Source organism: Hippocampus guttulatus, chromosome 13 (genome assembly GCF_054856545.1).
Source record: "Hippocampus guttulatus isolate MCC_2025c chromosome 13, RoL_Hgut_1.0, whole genome shotgun sequence".
Taxonomy (NCBI): domain Eukaryota; kingdom Metazoa; phylum Chordata; class Actinopteri; order Syngnathiformes; family Syngnathidae; genus Hippocampus; species Hippocampus guttulatus.
In genome coordinates, this window is record NC_141273.1 from 12,902,978 (window position 1) to 12,919,112 (window position 16,135).

Consider the following 16,135-nt stretch of genomic DNA (forward strand, 5'->3'; position numbering starts at 1 on the left):
GTGACTACTATTTTGTAGATGACTGCAAAAACACGGGGAAGCACCAAGGGAATGCTTTATGAAAAGTTTGCATGTGCTTGATTGGTCACTGGAATACAAGGTAATCTGACAGTTTGGCACATTTAAAAGGTGTTAAATTTGAATTTCCAAAATAAAGGCCTTCATGATCCTTTCTTATGGTATACAAAATATTCTGGCTGATTTGGCGCAAATCCAAATGAGAATGTTTCGGACTAAGAGGAGGGCTGCGATTCCAAGTTATCCACTTGAACTTTTTTGAGACCTTGTAACTGTCGAGTCTGAGCTAGAGATGATGTAGACTTTTTTTTTTGGAAGAGATACAAATGCATTAAAAAAGAAAAGACATTCCAGTTTAGCTATTTTTTTTAAGGCAATGGGATCCACTCCCAAAATAGAAGCCCATCTGCTCGGTCATACTGGTGGTCGTTGGTCCCGGACAAATGAGCATGAATATTCCCCAATAATCATATCTTCACCCCAGCTGGCTCCGACACACGCCAATTCCCTTTTGAGGGTACTCCCGTGTCTCCCCGAGTCACCGCATTGCCTCAATTTAGGGGTGTCTTCCCCCATCTTCTTTCAAAAAAAAGAAAAGAAAAAATAGAAAACCCCACAGGAGATCACCTTGAACTCTGACCCTGACCCTCACCAACCCCACACTACCCCCCACATGGTGTGCTCATTACCAGGTGTCACTTATTACACCCCGACGCATGCTTGGCGGACGTAATTTATGGAGATTGCCCGGCGTGTGTGCGTGTGTGTGTTGCAGGGGGTCACTTCTTCCTCGTGTCCTTTTGATTATGTTCAACTTATAAAGACATCAGTTTGTAAGACAAACAACAACAAAAATATCTCATTAGAGGACCTGGCAGCAAAAAAACAAAACTAGGAATAAACAGATTAGGATGGAATGGAAGGTATGTGTTTGAATGAGAAAATGGAAGGAAAGGTCAAATTAACAGTGACTGTTACCGCTTTCGCAGTCGGCTCTATACGTCTTTGCTTTTTATGCCCTTGAAGAAAACAGAAACATCAGGGGCCTTGGTAGCTGGAGAACTAATTGTATCCCGTCGGAATACATTAATGCACTTGATTGTCTTCCACCGCAGAGAGAGAGATATACTGTATATATATTCCTTTTTCTTTATGCATTATTTGTGCTCAAAATCCAGATACATTGTGTTTAGGTGTAGGTCAATATATTTCAATATTTTATCATTATCTCGTACAGTATCGGTACTGGGGGTCCTTGGTTCACAGTGTTCTCAATTTATGCCGTTTTGTGGTTCTGAACAATGCGCACTATGCTCATTTGCGCCGCTTCCAATGTGCAAGATAACCACAGTAATAAAGGGATTTGTTTTGGGGGATTTTTTTAGTCTTACATTTACATTTGAAAAGTTTGTTGTCATCCCAGAAAATGGAATACAATATAACGTAATATATCTGGCCATATGTGGCCCGCGGGCCTTGAGTTTGACACCTGTAGACTAGTGTTTAGCACATCCTTCTCACAAGCGCCACAAAGTACACTCAAAAGTGATTATTGTATTACATAAGAGATCAAAATGATTTTTAATAGACATAGACAGTAAATAAACATATAGACAATATACAGTATATATATATATATATATATATATATATTTGTTTTTTTTAGGTGCAACTGTATGTTCTCTGTTGGAAGTGTTCTTTTTTTTTTTTTTTTTTTTTAATATGGAAAATAAGTAGCGGTGTGTGCTTATTTGCACTCATTGGCGGAGAGCAAGAATAATGTGTTAGATTGGATGGAGCTAAAAATAAAGGGTCACTGGACCCTGACAGCATGCCCAGAACCATGTAGTCACGTTTGAGAGCCCCAGGCGTGGAAAATACACACAAGTAACCATGATGTAGACATGCACTTCATTCTCCCATCAAACACACACACACGCACACACACACACGACGCGATTTCGCCAGCCGAGCATCACGTTTCTGTTTGACTCAATGTTGTCACACATTCGCTCCCCTTAAAAAGAGGCTGTGCGTATGCGTGCGCGCGCGCATCCACGGGGGATGCTCTCACTATCCCAAACTCTGCCTCTGTCTCCAGCGCATCAGCGGCGGCTTACATAAGATGAGGGCAAAAATAGCAGCTGAGAGAGAGAAGAGCGAGAGAGCGAAGGCTGTGCTGGCACGCATACACGGTCGTAGCGGGACCGCAGGGCACGCCACAACCTACTAGCACGAACGCACCACCATAAAAGAAACTTTAAAAAAAACAAATAAAAAACAGAGGGGAGGTTGCTGTCGTCGGCCATTTGTCCCCATCATTTATTTGGATTGCGCCATAGTGCAAATGATGGTGGAATAGAATCAGCCTTTATTAGTCCCTCAAATGGGAAAACGCTGGTTTTGCAGCAGCAAAGTGGGCAGGAGCAGCACACAAGGACCAGATCAAAGAATCAAAAATCAATGTCGATGTACATTTACAACATCATGCAAAGGGAATAGTGTCTGTATACAGAGGGGTGCAAATGTAGGTATGCAATTTTAGTGTGAAGAAACTCAAACAAAAGCCCAATTAGCTCAACATACAAATTAACAATAAGCGCCTCTTTGTTTCTCATATGCACATTCCCGTTGTTTAATTTTTACAGTCAAACACAAGGTCTTTAGCACTTTCGTGGCTTGCCTGTCCGTCTTATGACGTTTACACGTCATCAGCAGTGTGAGGTTTTCTCGAATAGCAGAATCGGATATATTGGCCATGTATGCAACATTGGGGGAGACGGAACGAGAAGCCTGGCGGGTAGCTGTTAAGTGCTGCGATATCTTAGATGTGAAAGGAAAACAGTCGGGAAGACATGGGGGGGGGGATGTTTTTCAAACAAATTTGAGAGCATAACAAAAATACTTGGCTCAGTTATCTTGAAAGAAATGTCAAAAATAAATAAATAAAATTGGTAAATAATAAAGTAGTCCCCCCCCCCACCCCCTGGCAAAAAGCAGTTCAAAATAAAATAAACTATAAGCAATACTAAGAGTGGATTGGAAAGTTTAAATATAACAGGATTCAATGCAAGCGACAAGTATTAGACTGTTGGGATTTGGTCCCGCTCCAACAACCATTGATCCCTTCCAGGGCCTGGTTTGTGACTCTTGTTACGGCACTAAATGTGACTTCTCGCTTAGATTTTTCCATCAGGCCTCTTTTTTTGCTGTCGCATTTGTGCATAAAATATATTTATCTAATCCCTGCTAAATCCTGTTTCCTGGGGTACAGCCTTTCGACTCCATGGCTGATTGTTCATTATTAACCCATTTCCAGCATTAAGATCAAGCTCGTACTGCCCCTGCTTAGCGCAGCCATTAGAGTTGTTGTTTGGAATGTCACCTGAAAAAAAAAAGTGCACAAATCTGATCACAAAAGTGAAGCAAAAAAATGCTCAAACCGTAAGTCATATTTCTCCATTGAAATGAATTGAAAATTACTCCCCCCCATCCCCTCAAAAAAAAAAACTTCAACCTAAATGTTGATTTACAGGGTCAATGGGGATTCAACATTGTATTAGGGAAAGGCCTTGATGAAAAGGTGTGTTTTGACGGCTGCTTTCAATATGTTCAAGGGTGGGGCTCTGTGGACATTAGCAGGGAGGTTTGTGAAACTCTTCTTCTTTTTTGTCGCCATTATTGTACTATACTGCCCCCGATGGCCAGGTTGAGGAACCGCAATCATTTCATTCCGATGCCCAAACATTCTTTCTGCTTATGTTGTCGCTATTTATTTTCATATACATGATATAGTGCTGTATTTTTTTTAATGAAGGAACATATTACAATATTTGTGGAGGGGGGCAAAGCTGGTACAGTTGAATAGAGTTGTCACGGAATGAATTGAACTTGTATCTCAAAGCACCAGGCAAAACATTTTGAGGGATGTCAACTATGCTTTTTTTTTTCTTTTTCTTTTTTTCTGCTATTAACGGCCTCTACACAAACACGGTGGGATCATCTTTCGTCCAAAGTCAGCTTAGGATAAGCGCTCTAGAAAACGGATGCTTGATTGTGTTCAAATATGAAGGCAAGTGGTAGGTACTCTCGGTGACCCAGCTATCAGCATTCCGCATGAGCTCCCCACGGTGGAAAGGAACCAAACTGAACATCACCGGCTCTAACTTCTCTTGGCGGCCGTTACGTAAGGCGCCCCCCTTTGCGTTTTTTTTTTTTTTTAATTTGCCTCATTTGCAGTCTTCTCGTGTTCTACATCCGTGCAAGCGCTGGATGGCCCTCTTGGAAATCCAGAGGCGGGAGGAGGCCGCAGGGACAGTGCGTGGCGAGATGAGGCTAATCCCCGCACCGGCACTTGTTAGCGGATGAAGGCTCGTTACGTAAAGATACATCGGAGGTAGGGGTGGGGGGGGTTGCAATGAAAGAGGGTCAAACAGCAGTGGAGGCTCTGGAAGAAAGGCGCACCCTGCCAGTGCATCAACAAGACGGCCTCGCGCTTGATCCCCCTTCCGCTCTTTATATTTTGGGGGAGTTCAAACGTGCACATGCTTTAAAGTGTCAGCAGGAAATGAGCGATAGGCGGGGTGTGGTGGTACGAAAGATTAAAAAGCCCCCTGAAGAAAAGAGTGAAGGATGAGGATAAACAATGAGAACCATCTTGCAGAGCCGCTGCTACCAATCCCAGCAGGTTCAAATGCGGAGCGCGTGCTCTTTAAGACGTCTGTCTGATTCCCCATTCCGTTTGTCTGTCAACCGTTTAAAAGGGGGCCACTTTGAAACGCTCTTGTTTTCGGCTCCTCCTCTTGGCGGGGGTTAATTAATATTTTCACGGGGTGCAGGTCAGCGACCCCCGCGAGGCGGCGCCGTTTGTGCGAGTGGGCACGTGTGACCCCGGGAGCCCCTCCCCCTTTCGGTCCAACCCCCCCATTACCCCGTGCTTTCAAGAAGCAAGGCTCTCTCATGCATAATTCAGAGAGAACAGGGAGGCTCTCATTAATAATTACTGTTGGCTTTGACGGATGGAGAAAATAACGAAAGGGGGCCGTTAAAAATGGAGAAAGCGCATGAGAGATGGCTGAGTTGGGGTTTTTGGGGGGGGTGGGGGGTGCTTGTGTTTGTTGCCGTTGTTTCTTTGAGGACTCAATTCTTTTGGGATTGGTTCTACAGTTGGAATAATCAAAAGCAAGGTTGGCGCTGTGAGTGGGTGGAGCTAACAGCGAGCTGCTTTGATTGGGAGGGTAACCGCACTGATGATTGACTGAAGTAGAAAACGGCTTTTTAAATTCTGGTTTTGACAGTTGCAGCCCACACAAAAAAAAAAAATGTGAAAGAATCAAATTGTAAAAGAGTAGTACAGGTCACCTCCGTTTATCATGCTTTGAGCACAAACTTGGTCAAAGTCACTGTTTAAACATTCCACACAAAATTAATTGCCAGCATAATTTGGACAGAAGATACATATTGTAATGTCTGTTTGTTTTATTAAAACCTTTTCAGAGGCGGGGCCTGGTTGGGTGACATGTAACTGTCTGTGCATTAGGTATGTAGCGTGATTGTTACTGTCAGTGTGGACCGCAGTGGTACCGTTACTTATAAGTGGCCTATGGACCTTACGGATTTTTCAGCCGTTACTGTTTTTTTTTGTTTTGTTTTGTGGTTTGTCTTGAGTGGCAAGTAAACATTAAAGATAGGAATACTAAATGGAGACAGCAAACCTCATACAACAAGGGGCAGATAGTAATCAAATCTTTAAAAAATAAAAATAAAAAAGACTCTTAGTGCTTAATATAAAACAAACTGAATTTACATGATGTGTATTTAATCAAAACACATAACTTTGCCTTACGAAAGCCCGTGACTACATAATGCTAAACGCCATAGACCGGCTAACAAGCATCGAAGCAATGGATATTAGAGCACAAATGTCAATAGAGACGGACGGTATAACGGACATATATTCTTTATCCTCCGTAAAAGAAAAAAACTGCTAATATTACTGATCTTAAATGATTTCATCTATTATACCTCCCCACGCTCTGTGAAGCCATTGCTACAGTGGGCTAAGTGTCGCAACAGGAAGTGGAGGTTGATTCTAGCATGAGAGTGGGCAAGTTAGCGGGTACGTTATCTGTTAGCTGTTGCTATACATGCTGAGCAAAGCATTGTGATACGATTGATTTGGTGAGCCAAGTATCCCAATCCTGTGATTGTTCTCGATTTTAATATATTGTGGCTGCTGTGTTGCAATACCCAACAACAGTGAAGATAGACGGGAAGGACGCGCAAAGAAAAGAATGGTATGGAGGAGAATAAAGAGTGAGAAATAAAGCGCGGAGGCTTTCACGGACGTCAAAGCTGCTCAGTGACGTCGCTTGTGAGGCGCGCACAAGTCGCGGCAGCTCTTTGGCCTCCTTATCAACGCAAACTTTGCTTTGGTCCTCAAAGAAAAAAAAAAACACCCTGATGTAAAGCTGATGAAAATGTTGACTATACAGACAAAGAAAAATGAACACGCACTCACCTACACCGGCACGCCGCAGACGCTGCAAGCGATCGCCTGAATACATTTGGCTCTGTGAATTCAAGATGCGGGATGATGACATAATTGGGGGAAACCTTTTAGATGCAAATGGCGAAAATGTGTACTCTGCGATTGTGGCACTCACGCTCGCTTTTGTGTGTCCGCGTACGCAGGTATGAAGCAGCACGCCGACATCGGGACTCAGTACCGTTCGGCCATTTACACTTCCAGCGCCGCACAGCAGGAGCTCGCACTGAACAGTAAAGTGGCCTACCAGAAGGTATGCGGGCAATACAAACTCTGTACCTTTCTCTGCATCGCTTTGATAAGGTTACCACTCAGCCGCCTCCGGCATCAACCTCACAAGGGGCCTGTTGAACCTCTTCTTGAATCTTTTGTCACAGAAAGGTAGTCTCCGGAACGGCAGACCTTTCCTGTCAGCATTACTCGTCATAATTCTCTGCCGATTTGACCAAATATTGAGACATGTGGCAACCGTTCTTTTCGTCAGCGCATGAATCACATTCTGTTTGAATGAGTTGAGCTTTGATTTGGCGAGCTGCAATTTCTTTCTGAGAGGTTTGCTGGTCACGTTTTGTTTTTTTTTTCCAACCGTTTGCTTTCAGTCTTCCACATGTCGCTATTTGGTTTTACCCTATTGATTTTAAATGATTTTTTTTTTCATTTGACCCGTAAATGGCTGGGTCAAAGGTCTTTTCGCTTCTTCTCTCCCCCCACCATTTCCAAGCGTTCTTCGATTACTGAGCTGTCTCAAAGAAAGACTGTGATCAATTTTAAATGGTATCGGTCCCAAGATTTCTGATTTAGGTCAGATCACATCGTGTCTCACGTCACATCTTTACTGGTCACAGCTTTCCACTGATCCATTTCAAAACGTTCATTCGTCAGAGAGAGAGAGAGCGCCTTATTGATTTTTAAATTCATGATATTTCACCTGGGATAACAGCGGTAGCTGAAGTCCACTTTTTCATCAAATGTCTTTTAAAAAGATATTTGATGAAAGCTAACAGTGGTAGCTCGGGTCTCTGTATGCTGTCACTTCATTGAAAATGTTAAATTAACCCTTTCATGTAACCTGATAACATGATAAGCTGTCCGCTGTAGTGACCGCTGTCCCTGAAAGGGGTAAATAATATATTGAATAATAACCAGCACAAGGTCAAATCAGCGCCCCAGCCATCAAAAAGTCTCTTTCCTCATCTCCAAATATTGTTCATGTCAAAGAACGTTTCACCTTCGATAAAAGCAAAACAAACCTCTGTGGGCCATGTTAGAGTTCAGTGCAGTTTCCATTAAGAGACGTTGCGAAATGATGCCGTCCGTCCACATCCTCACTGCTTAAATGAAGTCGCACTTTAATTTGAATGTGTAGCAGCTCCCATTGAGCACATTTTCCAGGTCTCAAGTGTGCTTGTCGAGCCGCTAAACCTCATGTGTGGAGTTGGCCCATTTGTTTGAATAACAATGGAGGGGTGGGGGCGACCTCTTTGAGTCGTACGCCGTTTAGTTAAGCAAAGCCACCTGTGTTCGGTTGATCGCATCTCCGTCCTCGCTCTCAACAGCCCTCCGGCTGAAAGAACACGAGAGGGCGCATAGGTCATTGGAGTGGCACACGTGGGGTTCGCCCACCCCGCCCCCTTTTTTTCGCTCGATCCATCTGTCCATCAGTCCGTCTTTCCGTTGATCCTCCCATCAGCTTGCCGTGAAAGCCATTCAGCCGCCATCAGTGGGGAGCGAATTATGATCGTCCTTTTTAACTTAGGGGTCAGCCGTCACAGGCCGAGGGCTGGAGGGTGAGGGTGGGGGTTACCATGACGACAACCTCCCAACCTTGGCCTTGGGCAGGGGTCGAAGGTGAGAGAGGGCTGGCAGCTGAGACCATGGAGGTGGGAGGTGATGGAAGGCGAATAAATAGAGCAACGTAATGAGATCAGAGAGATGGTGACACCCCCCCCCCCCGCTTAACACCACCACTGACAATCAGCTGACTGTGACCCATCCTCACACTCAGCGCATTTAGAGACCTCTATTACAGGCATGAAACGAAAACAAGCCAAATGAGCAATAAATAAAAGCTGAGAAAACTTTTACTTTTTGTCTTGGGGAAAATAACAAAAAAAAAAACAAGATAGCGGTCAGTAGTTAGAGTGGTAACCGCCGACAAAACTTGTCTGACTTAGAAGGATCTGACCCCAAGCAGCATTTTATGTGGCCCCGGAAGGCAAGTCAGTTGCATTGACTTCATGTTTGTTGCAAATGTTTTCACTTTGAACAGCAAAGAGATAAAAAAAAAGACTTTGTGCAAGCAACTTTAAAGTGATTTACTGATGAATTTGTTGCGCACATGTTGTGACAATATAAGGCGAGCTTCCATTTATACGGGCTCACAGTCATCACGGCCCTTCAAGGCACGCCAGAACTACAATGTGGCCCGCGACAAAAATAAGTTTGACACCCCCGCTTTAAAATGCTTCACATTTTATTGTCCGTAATTTGTTTTATGAGGTGACGTAATCTTTCGAGCCACTATTCAAGGGTCTCGAGTGATTTGAATTTCAGTGTAACGGATATCCGAGTAAGACCATTCACCAACAATCAGTCGCTTATACAATTTAAAAAACAGTCAAGTCAAGTCAAGTCAAGTCAACAGTATTTATAGAGCACTTTCAAACAGCCATCGCTGCATACAAAGTGCTGTACATGGAGCAATTTAACATGCACAATAAACAGTAAGACAAATCGGTAATAAAGGCGGTAGAAAGCACCAAACAGTAAAACCAAGAACAAATCTAAGTCATGCTGAGTCGAATGCCAAAGAATACAAGTGAGTTTTGAGGAGGGTTTTGAAGATGGGCAGCGAGGAGGCTTGCCGAATGTTTAGTGGGAGGTCATTCCAGAGAGAGGGACCAGCAACAGAAAAGGCTCGATCCCCTCTGAGCCTCAGTTTAGTTCTTGGTACTTCTAATAAAGTCTGGTCCACAGACCTGAGGCGCCGGGCAGGTGTGTAGGGGCGGATGAGCTCAGAGAGGTAAGGTGGCGCGAGATTATTCAGAGATTTGAAAACAAATAAGAGGATCTTGAAAATAACTCTAAAATGAATGGGGAGCCAGTGAAGGGATGCCAGAGTAGGAGTTATGTGCTCCCTCTTACGAGTACCAGTCAAGAGGCGAGCGGCGGCATTCTGGACCAGCTGAAGGCGCTTAATGGAGGACTGGCTGACTCCAAAGTAAAGGGCATTGCAGTAATCGAGCCGGGATGTGACAAAGGCATGAATTACCATCTCAAAGTGTTCATGTGAGAGGAGAGGTTTTATTTTGGCCAGCTGTCTAAGGTGAAAGAAGCTGGATTTAACAACGGCACCAATTTGCCGATCGAGTTTGAAATCACTGTCCAGTTTAAGGCCCAAGTTTGAGACTGTTGACTTAAGATAAGGAGACAGGGGGCCCAAGTCTACAGGATGGAATGTACAAGGGCCACTGGGACCAAACAATATCACCTCTGTCTTCTTTTCATTGAATCTCAAGAAATTTTGTGCCATCCAGGTTTTGATTTCTTCCAGACAGGATAGGAGTGGCCTTAGTGAGAAGGCGTCTTTCTTGCTCAGTGGGACATAGATCTGGCAGTCATCTGCATAGCAGTGGAAGGGAATACCATGTTTCCTTAAGATGGAACCCAATGGGAGCAGATACAGCGAGAACAGCAGAGGCCCCAGAATTGAGCCCTGTGGAACACCACATGACAGGGGAGCAGTGCGTGACTCAGAGCAGCCAAGGCTGACACAGAAGGTTCTGTCAGCTAAATAGGACCTAAACCACTCAAGAGCACTGCCGCCAATGCCCACCAAGTGCTGCAAACGAGACAGCAGAATACTGTGATCCACTGTATCAAATGCTGCAGTTAAGTCCAATAAAACTAGACACACGTGGTCTCCAGAGTCATTTGCCAGGAGGATGTCATTAGAAACGCGTAACAGGGCTGACTCCGTGCTATGCATCGTCTTGAAACCTGACTGGAAGACCTCCAAGATGTTATGTTCATCCAAGAAAATTTTCAACTGCATGTGCACGACTTTTTCCAGAATTTTGGAAATGAAAGGCAGCTTGGAAATGGGCCTGAAACTTGACAGCACATCTGGATCAAGGCCAGCTTTCTTGATCAAGGGTTGGACCACAGCATGTTTAAACTGTTGGGGAACTACACCACAAGAGAGGCTGCTGTTGATGATATCCAAGACTGATGCGCCAACACTCGGGAGAACCTCCTGAAAGAAGTGCGGGGGAAGAGAGTCGCAAGGGGAGCCAGATGGCTTTGTCTGGCGAACTACATCCTCCAAAAGCGCCAAGGACACAGTTTCAAAAGAATTTAGCACAGCTGAACATGGAACATGGACAGAGGGGTCAGATGCGGTATTTGAGACCGGAGTCCTAGCTGTAGAGACCTTACCAATGAAAAACTGAAGGAATCTGTTGCACATCTCGGGTGAAGAATCCGAGCAAGTAGGCAGAGGGGGTTTGAGTACAGAATCTATTGTTTTAAATAGTGCGCGTGGGTTGTGACGGTTAGCTTGAATAAGGTCCGACAGATATTCTCTTTTGGCCTCCTTTACTGTGAGCTGGTAGTTACGCCAGCAGTCTTTCCAAATTTGATAAGAGTCAAGTAAAAGTTTAAAAACAATTCATGTTGGAAAATGAAATGGATTGTAGTAACAAGTTTAAAAAAGTTAAATATAACCGAACTGTACTTTAGCAGTGATTTTGTCAAGTACCACTAGAGGGAGCTGGCATACAACAGTGGACCGCCGTTGTTCGTAGGCGAGAGGGACGGGGCCGAAATAGCTGAAATCCGTGTCGCATTTCATCTTGAATCCAGTTCATATTTTTCTTTTTAAAGTAGGTCACTTTAAATTGTGGATTTTTAACTGTAGTGGAGCGGTCCGGAACGTATCCCTCATAATGAATGAGATTTTATGACATATATACAGTGACACCTCAACTGTAGCTTTAGATCAAAAATCCAAAGTACTGCTAATAGAGTAGACTGTACTTGCAACAAAAGGCCCCTCGTGTGGAACATATCGTCTTGTCAGCTCCCCGGTTGACGTCTGAGATTCTCTAACCTAGTTCGCACTCACAAAACACACATTTACAAACATCTGACAGTCTCTCCGTCTCTCTCTGCCACCGACGATGACGCTGCTGACACCGCCGATCTGTCAGCGACTTCAGTGGCACCGCAGTTTTCGACTGGGGATCCGCCGGGACCGCAAATCTGACGCGCTCGCAACCAAAATGGTCGTCTTGCCGCATTGGCGCCTCCCGCCCGTCTCCGAAATGGCACTCGAAAACTAAGAGCGAAAAGGCCATCCGCTTGTTTCGGTTGGAGGTGGAGGGGGGGGATAAAAAGCATTCGATGGAGTGACAAGAGCGAGTGGGTGAGGGCAGAGATAAGACAGGCGTGGCAAACACAAAAAAAAAAAATCCAGACACACACACATGCACGTGCAGACATACATTTGGCTCATACCCTTCCAGCCCGATGAATAATTAACCCATATGAAAAGTCTCTTCTGCAGGGCTTTCAGTTTCTTAACTTCAGCATTGGGGTTGGGTAGGGGTGGGGGCATGGAAGGGGGGGGGGGGTGAAAAGCTAGTTTAAGTACAAGGGTGGGGGGAGGGGAGAAGAGGGTTCTTCTGTAATGAAATTTGAAATTTGCAGAACATCAAAGGCTTCTGGAGCCAAGCGCAGAGGAGGAGAGCATCCCCCCCACCACCACCCCCAACCCCACCTCACTCGCGTTGCACCCCCTTTTCCAGCTTCCCTCCCTTCGACTCATCCTCATCCTCACCCCTCGACTTCACCCTCCAGGCCCGGGGAGAGGAGCGATGCAAAGGGTTGATTCGGAGGAGGGCAGGGTGGTGGCATGAAGCTGGCCCGTGTGTGTGTGTGTGTGTGTGTGTGTGTGTGTGTGTGTGTGTGTGTGTGTGTGTGTGTGTGTGTGTGTGTGTGTGTGTGTGTGTGTGTGTGTGTGTGTGTAAACAAACAATAGGTTTAATCCAGCCAACCTGCACGTTGTGTGTGTGTGTGTGTGTGTGTGTGTGTGTGTGTGTGTGTGTGTGTGTGTGTGTGTGTGTGTGTGTGTGTGTGTGTGTGTAAGGCCTCGGAGGGGTGAGTGTATCCTCTGATAAGGCAATTTAATAAGCCTGAAAGATAGAAAGGAGGTTGTGGGGGTTGGGAATGAGGGTTTTTGGGTGGGTAGGGGGGGTATTGAAATGGCGCATAAATGTGCGCGCGGAGTGTTCCAGCTGCACAAGGTCACATGAAGACACCACCCCCCCTCCCTAAAGTTCTCACGTTTATTAAGCACGGGCGTTAAAAGGGGACGATGGAATCTTGTGCGTCTTTTTTTAAAAAAAATCTTTGGTCTCCAAATGTGGATGCGGTGGCATTATAACAAAATGTAGGAGCCCTCGCTGAAAATGGATGCCTGACCCAGACTGTAAAAGCGAGGGGGTAAATATCCACACGCTCACAAAGATGGAATTTCATGTTCTACTTTTTGGACATATCTGAATTTTACAAGCAAGCGATGCGACGTCTGACTCCCCCCCCCCCCCCCCCCCTCAACCCCCACCCCACTCATGCTTTGCAACACAATCTAAGCTCTTCTCGTTTTTCAACCTCGTAGGCACCGATCGAAAATTCAAACATTTTAGGGGTGACAGCAGACGTTTCTAAGTAATTTTTTTAAATTCTCTTATTTTTCCATTCCCCTCCGGATGGTTTTATTTATTGAAGGGAATGCTATACAGACACCTATCAAGCTTCGCCATGAAAAAGCAACCTTTGAAAAAATATATATACATTCATTTTAGGTTATAGGAAATACTGTAACTCCTAAAATAATAATAGTCCCTCACATTATGCACATGTAATTAAAAATAAAACTATCGCAGTCCATATCGCGATGAACCAAAAAATATGCGACATCTCGGGAAGCGTCTGCGTTGGGATTAGACTAAGCGCAATTACATAAATCGGCAAATTGAGGTCACATCCGTCTTCAAATGTCTCCGCCATGAGTCATCGGGTGTCACAAAGTTGATGTCAAAGCGTGGCCGCCGGCCTTACGAAGGCGGGCGGGGAGGGAGGTTGGGGGCCGGGCGGTGGGTGGGGTGGGGGCGACGGCAACGGCACAGTGGGGTATTGGACCTGTGTACATTTCCACTCTCCCCTCCGCAACCTCCGCCCTCTCTCGGGGTGTCATGTCCGATTTGTGTTGCGCCAGGCCCGTGTGTCTTTGGTCGTGCTGAAAGAGGTGGGGGGGTCGAATTCTCACTGGCGTTCTCATTTTCTTTTGCTTGGCTGGAGAGCGGCGAGGACTCGGTCGCACGAAGCGGTTGTCTAAGCGAGGGGGAACGCGGGTAGAAAGACGCCCGTTCGGCCCACGTCGATGATGGGGGAGCCTTTCCGACAGGCATGAAGGAGGCTGGACTGGGCCCGGACGAGCTCGGAAACACGCGTTTAGTCGCAAACAGACACACGACCTTATCGGGCTGAACAATGAATCGAGTTCCAACATTATGACATCGCAGTGTAGAAGAATTTTCACATCGCAGTCTACTGGGTTGGTGATCTTTATTTGATATACTGTGTATGTATGTACAGTATTTATGTCGCTAGATCGTGTCTAGCAAAGAGTGTTTGCTAGCAAACTGTGTTTTTAACCAGTCAGACTTCATTTTTGTTCTAACAGGGCCGATGGCAGCAGAATCGTTCTGCCTCTGATTGGTTGGTCAGAAAAAAAAACTTGATCCAGCCAACTTCAGCTAGCAAAAAAATCTATAGCGATCTGCGCACCTGAATATGTTAAATAATCAACATCTATGGTGAGCATGATGCCATTTTTTTTTGGTCATGTTATTTGATACATATTGATTCTGAACTGCTTCAAGTCAAGTATGTGACACAATCACATGCGCTCATATTGGATTTTTATACTGCTATCTGCCATCTACTTATGAAGAGGTTGATTAAGTCAGGCAAGTTCCCAATGAAGGCCTCGGTACCAAACGCACGACCCTGAAACTGATTCTGGCCATCTTTAACCATCACCTTTTCCTTCCATATCTGTGCATGTTCATTTCACACTCTGGAAATCACAACTTGTCAAAAAATGTGACGTTAATGTACACACTTTTATGCTTTTGTCACGCCAAGATCTCAAGGTCTCGTTGACACGGTATCGTTCGCCCTCCTGCCGCTGCAATCGAGCGCAAAGAGCCCCCGTCAGGTTAGCCACGGTGGCGTGACGCCCTGCATTCTGATTTATAGATCTAAAATGGCTGCCGTGTTGTGACTGCCGTAGGATGGAACGTGCGTGAGGGAGGCTAGGTGAAGCGGGCGGGGCGGGGGGAGGTTCGTTGGTGTTGCGTGGATGTTGTGTTCTCCCCATCCCCACCCTGCTGCCCCGAAGGGTTCGCTACCACCGTGGTTCCGTGGTGATGAGTGGTTAATTAGGCCACGGCGAGCCGAGCGGCGCTTGTGCTAGCACGCTGTTTAATGTAGCGCATGCTGCTGTGTCACGCCGCTAAAAAAAAAAAAAACGCTAAATGCGCGTCCCTTCTAATATTCCATGCGCTGGGATTTGGCTGGCGGATGCTCCTGCAGGGGGATTAAAGCCTTCACATTGTAGCAGGCAGCTGCCGAGGACTTGGAGGTCAGCTGCTGCCTCAGCCTCTCTGCAGGGTGCACAGCTTTTGATTGAGAGAACCCGCTGCGGCAGCACCCCCGCATGTCAAGTACCACGCTGCCCCCGTGTGGGCAACCCTAGTTGGTGACGACCTTCATGCCTGTGCGATCGCTTTCCCCTCCTTTTAAGATCTGGTTTCCATCTATGCATTTTCAATACCACTTATCGGCTTGTGGGTCACATGCGGGGGTGCCAAAAGATACTTCTGTACCATTTTAAAATTGAAACCGAACCGAAAATCTACGGGTATTTGACGCGTCCCCTCAAACATGGATTTGCACTGTACCTTGATGCCACAAGATGGAGAGGCATTACTTTTGTCTGAATTAAGCTCCTCAACTCAGTTAAGCACCGGGATGCCACCAGATGGCGCCAAAGAAAGTTATTGCTTGAGCACAGAAACATCAATTGGGTTGAGTTGCCGCCATATAACAGATGCCAGGTTAAGAGAATTTGTGAATTGGTCTGGGGTTCCTAAATACAGAGAGGATATGTTTGGATTTGGAATTGTTTTGTCCCAATTTTCATTTCAAATTCCAAACGAGAGCTTTATTTGGGGTTCTCAAAGTTTGCTTGATAAGCTGATTATTTGAATCGGGTGTGTTGGAGGAGGGAGACGTGGAAAACATTCTGGACCAGGGCCCACGAGGGGTTTTCATGTTTCCCCCCCCGTGCCTGCGTGGGTTTTCTCCGGGTATTCCGGTTTCCTCCCACATTCCAAAAACATACATGGCAGGCTACTTGGATACTCCAAATTGTCCCTAGGTGTGAGTGTGAGCGCGGATCGTGTTTGTTATGAACCCCTGCAAGTAGCAAACATTCACTGT

At 45.6% G+C, this 16,135-nt stretch overlaps 1 protein-coding gene across 3 annotated transcripts in view; it reads left to right on the forward strand.

Moving 5' to 3' along the window:
- msrab (methionine sulfoxide reductase Ab) overlaps positions 1–16,135 on the forward strand; it is a 53,271-nt gene that overhangs the window by 34,172 nt on the left and 2,964 nt on the right. For 2 of the 3 annotated variants that reach the window (XM_086126706.1, XM_086126708.1), the window contains exon 5: positions 6,712–6,818. The exons of the other annotated variant lie outside the window; for it this stretch is intronic. In XM_086126706.1, the coding sequence (XP_085982832.1) occupies positions 6,712–6,818 (107 nt within the window). The remainder of the gene's footprint in view (positions 1–6,711; positions 6,819–16,135) is intronic. 3 annotated transcript variants of the gene reach the window in all.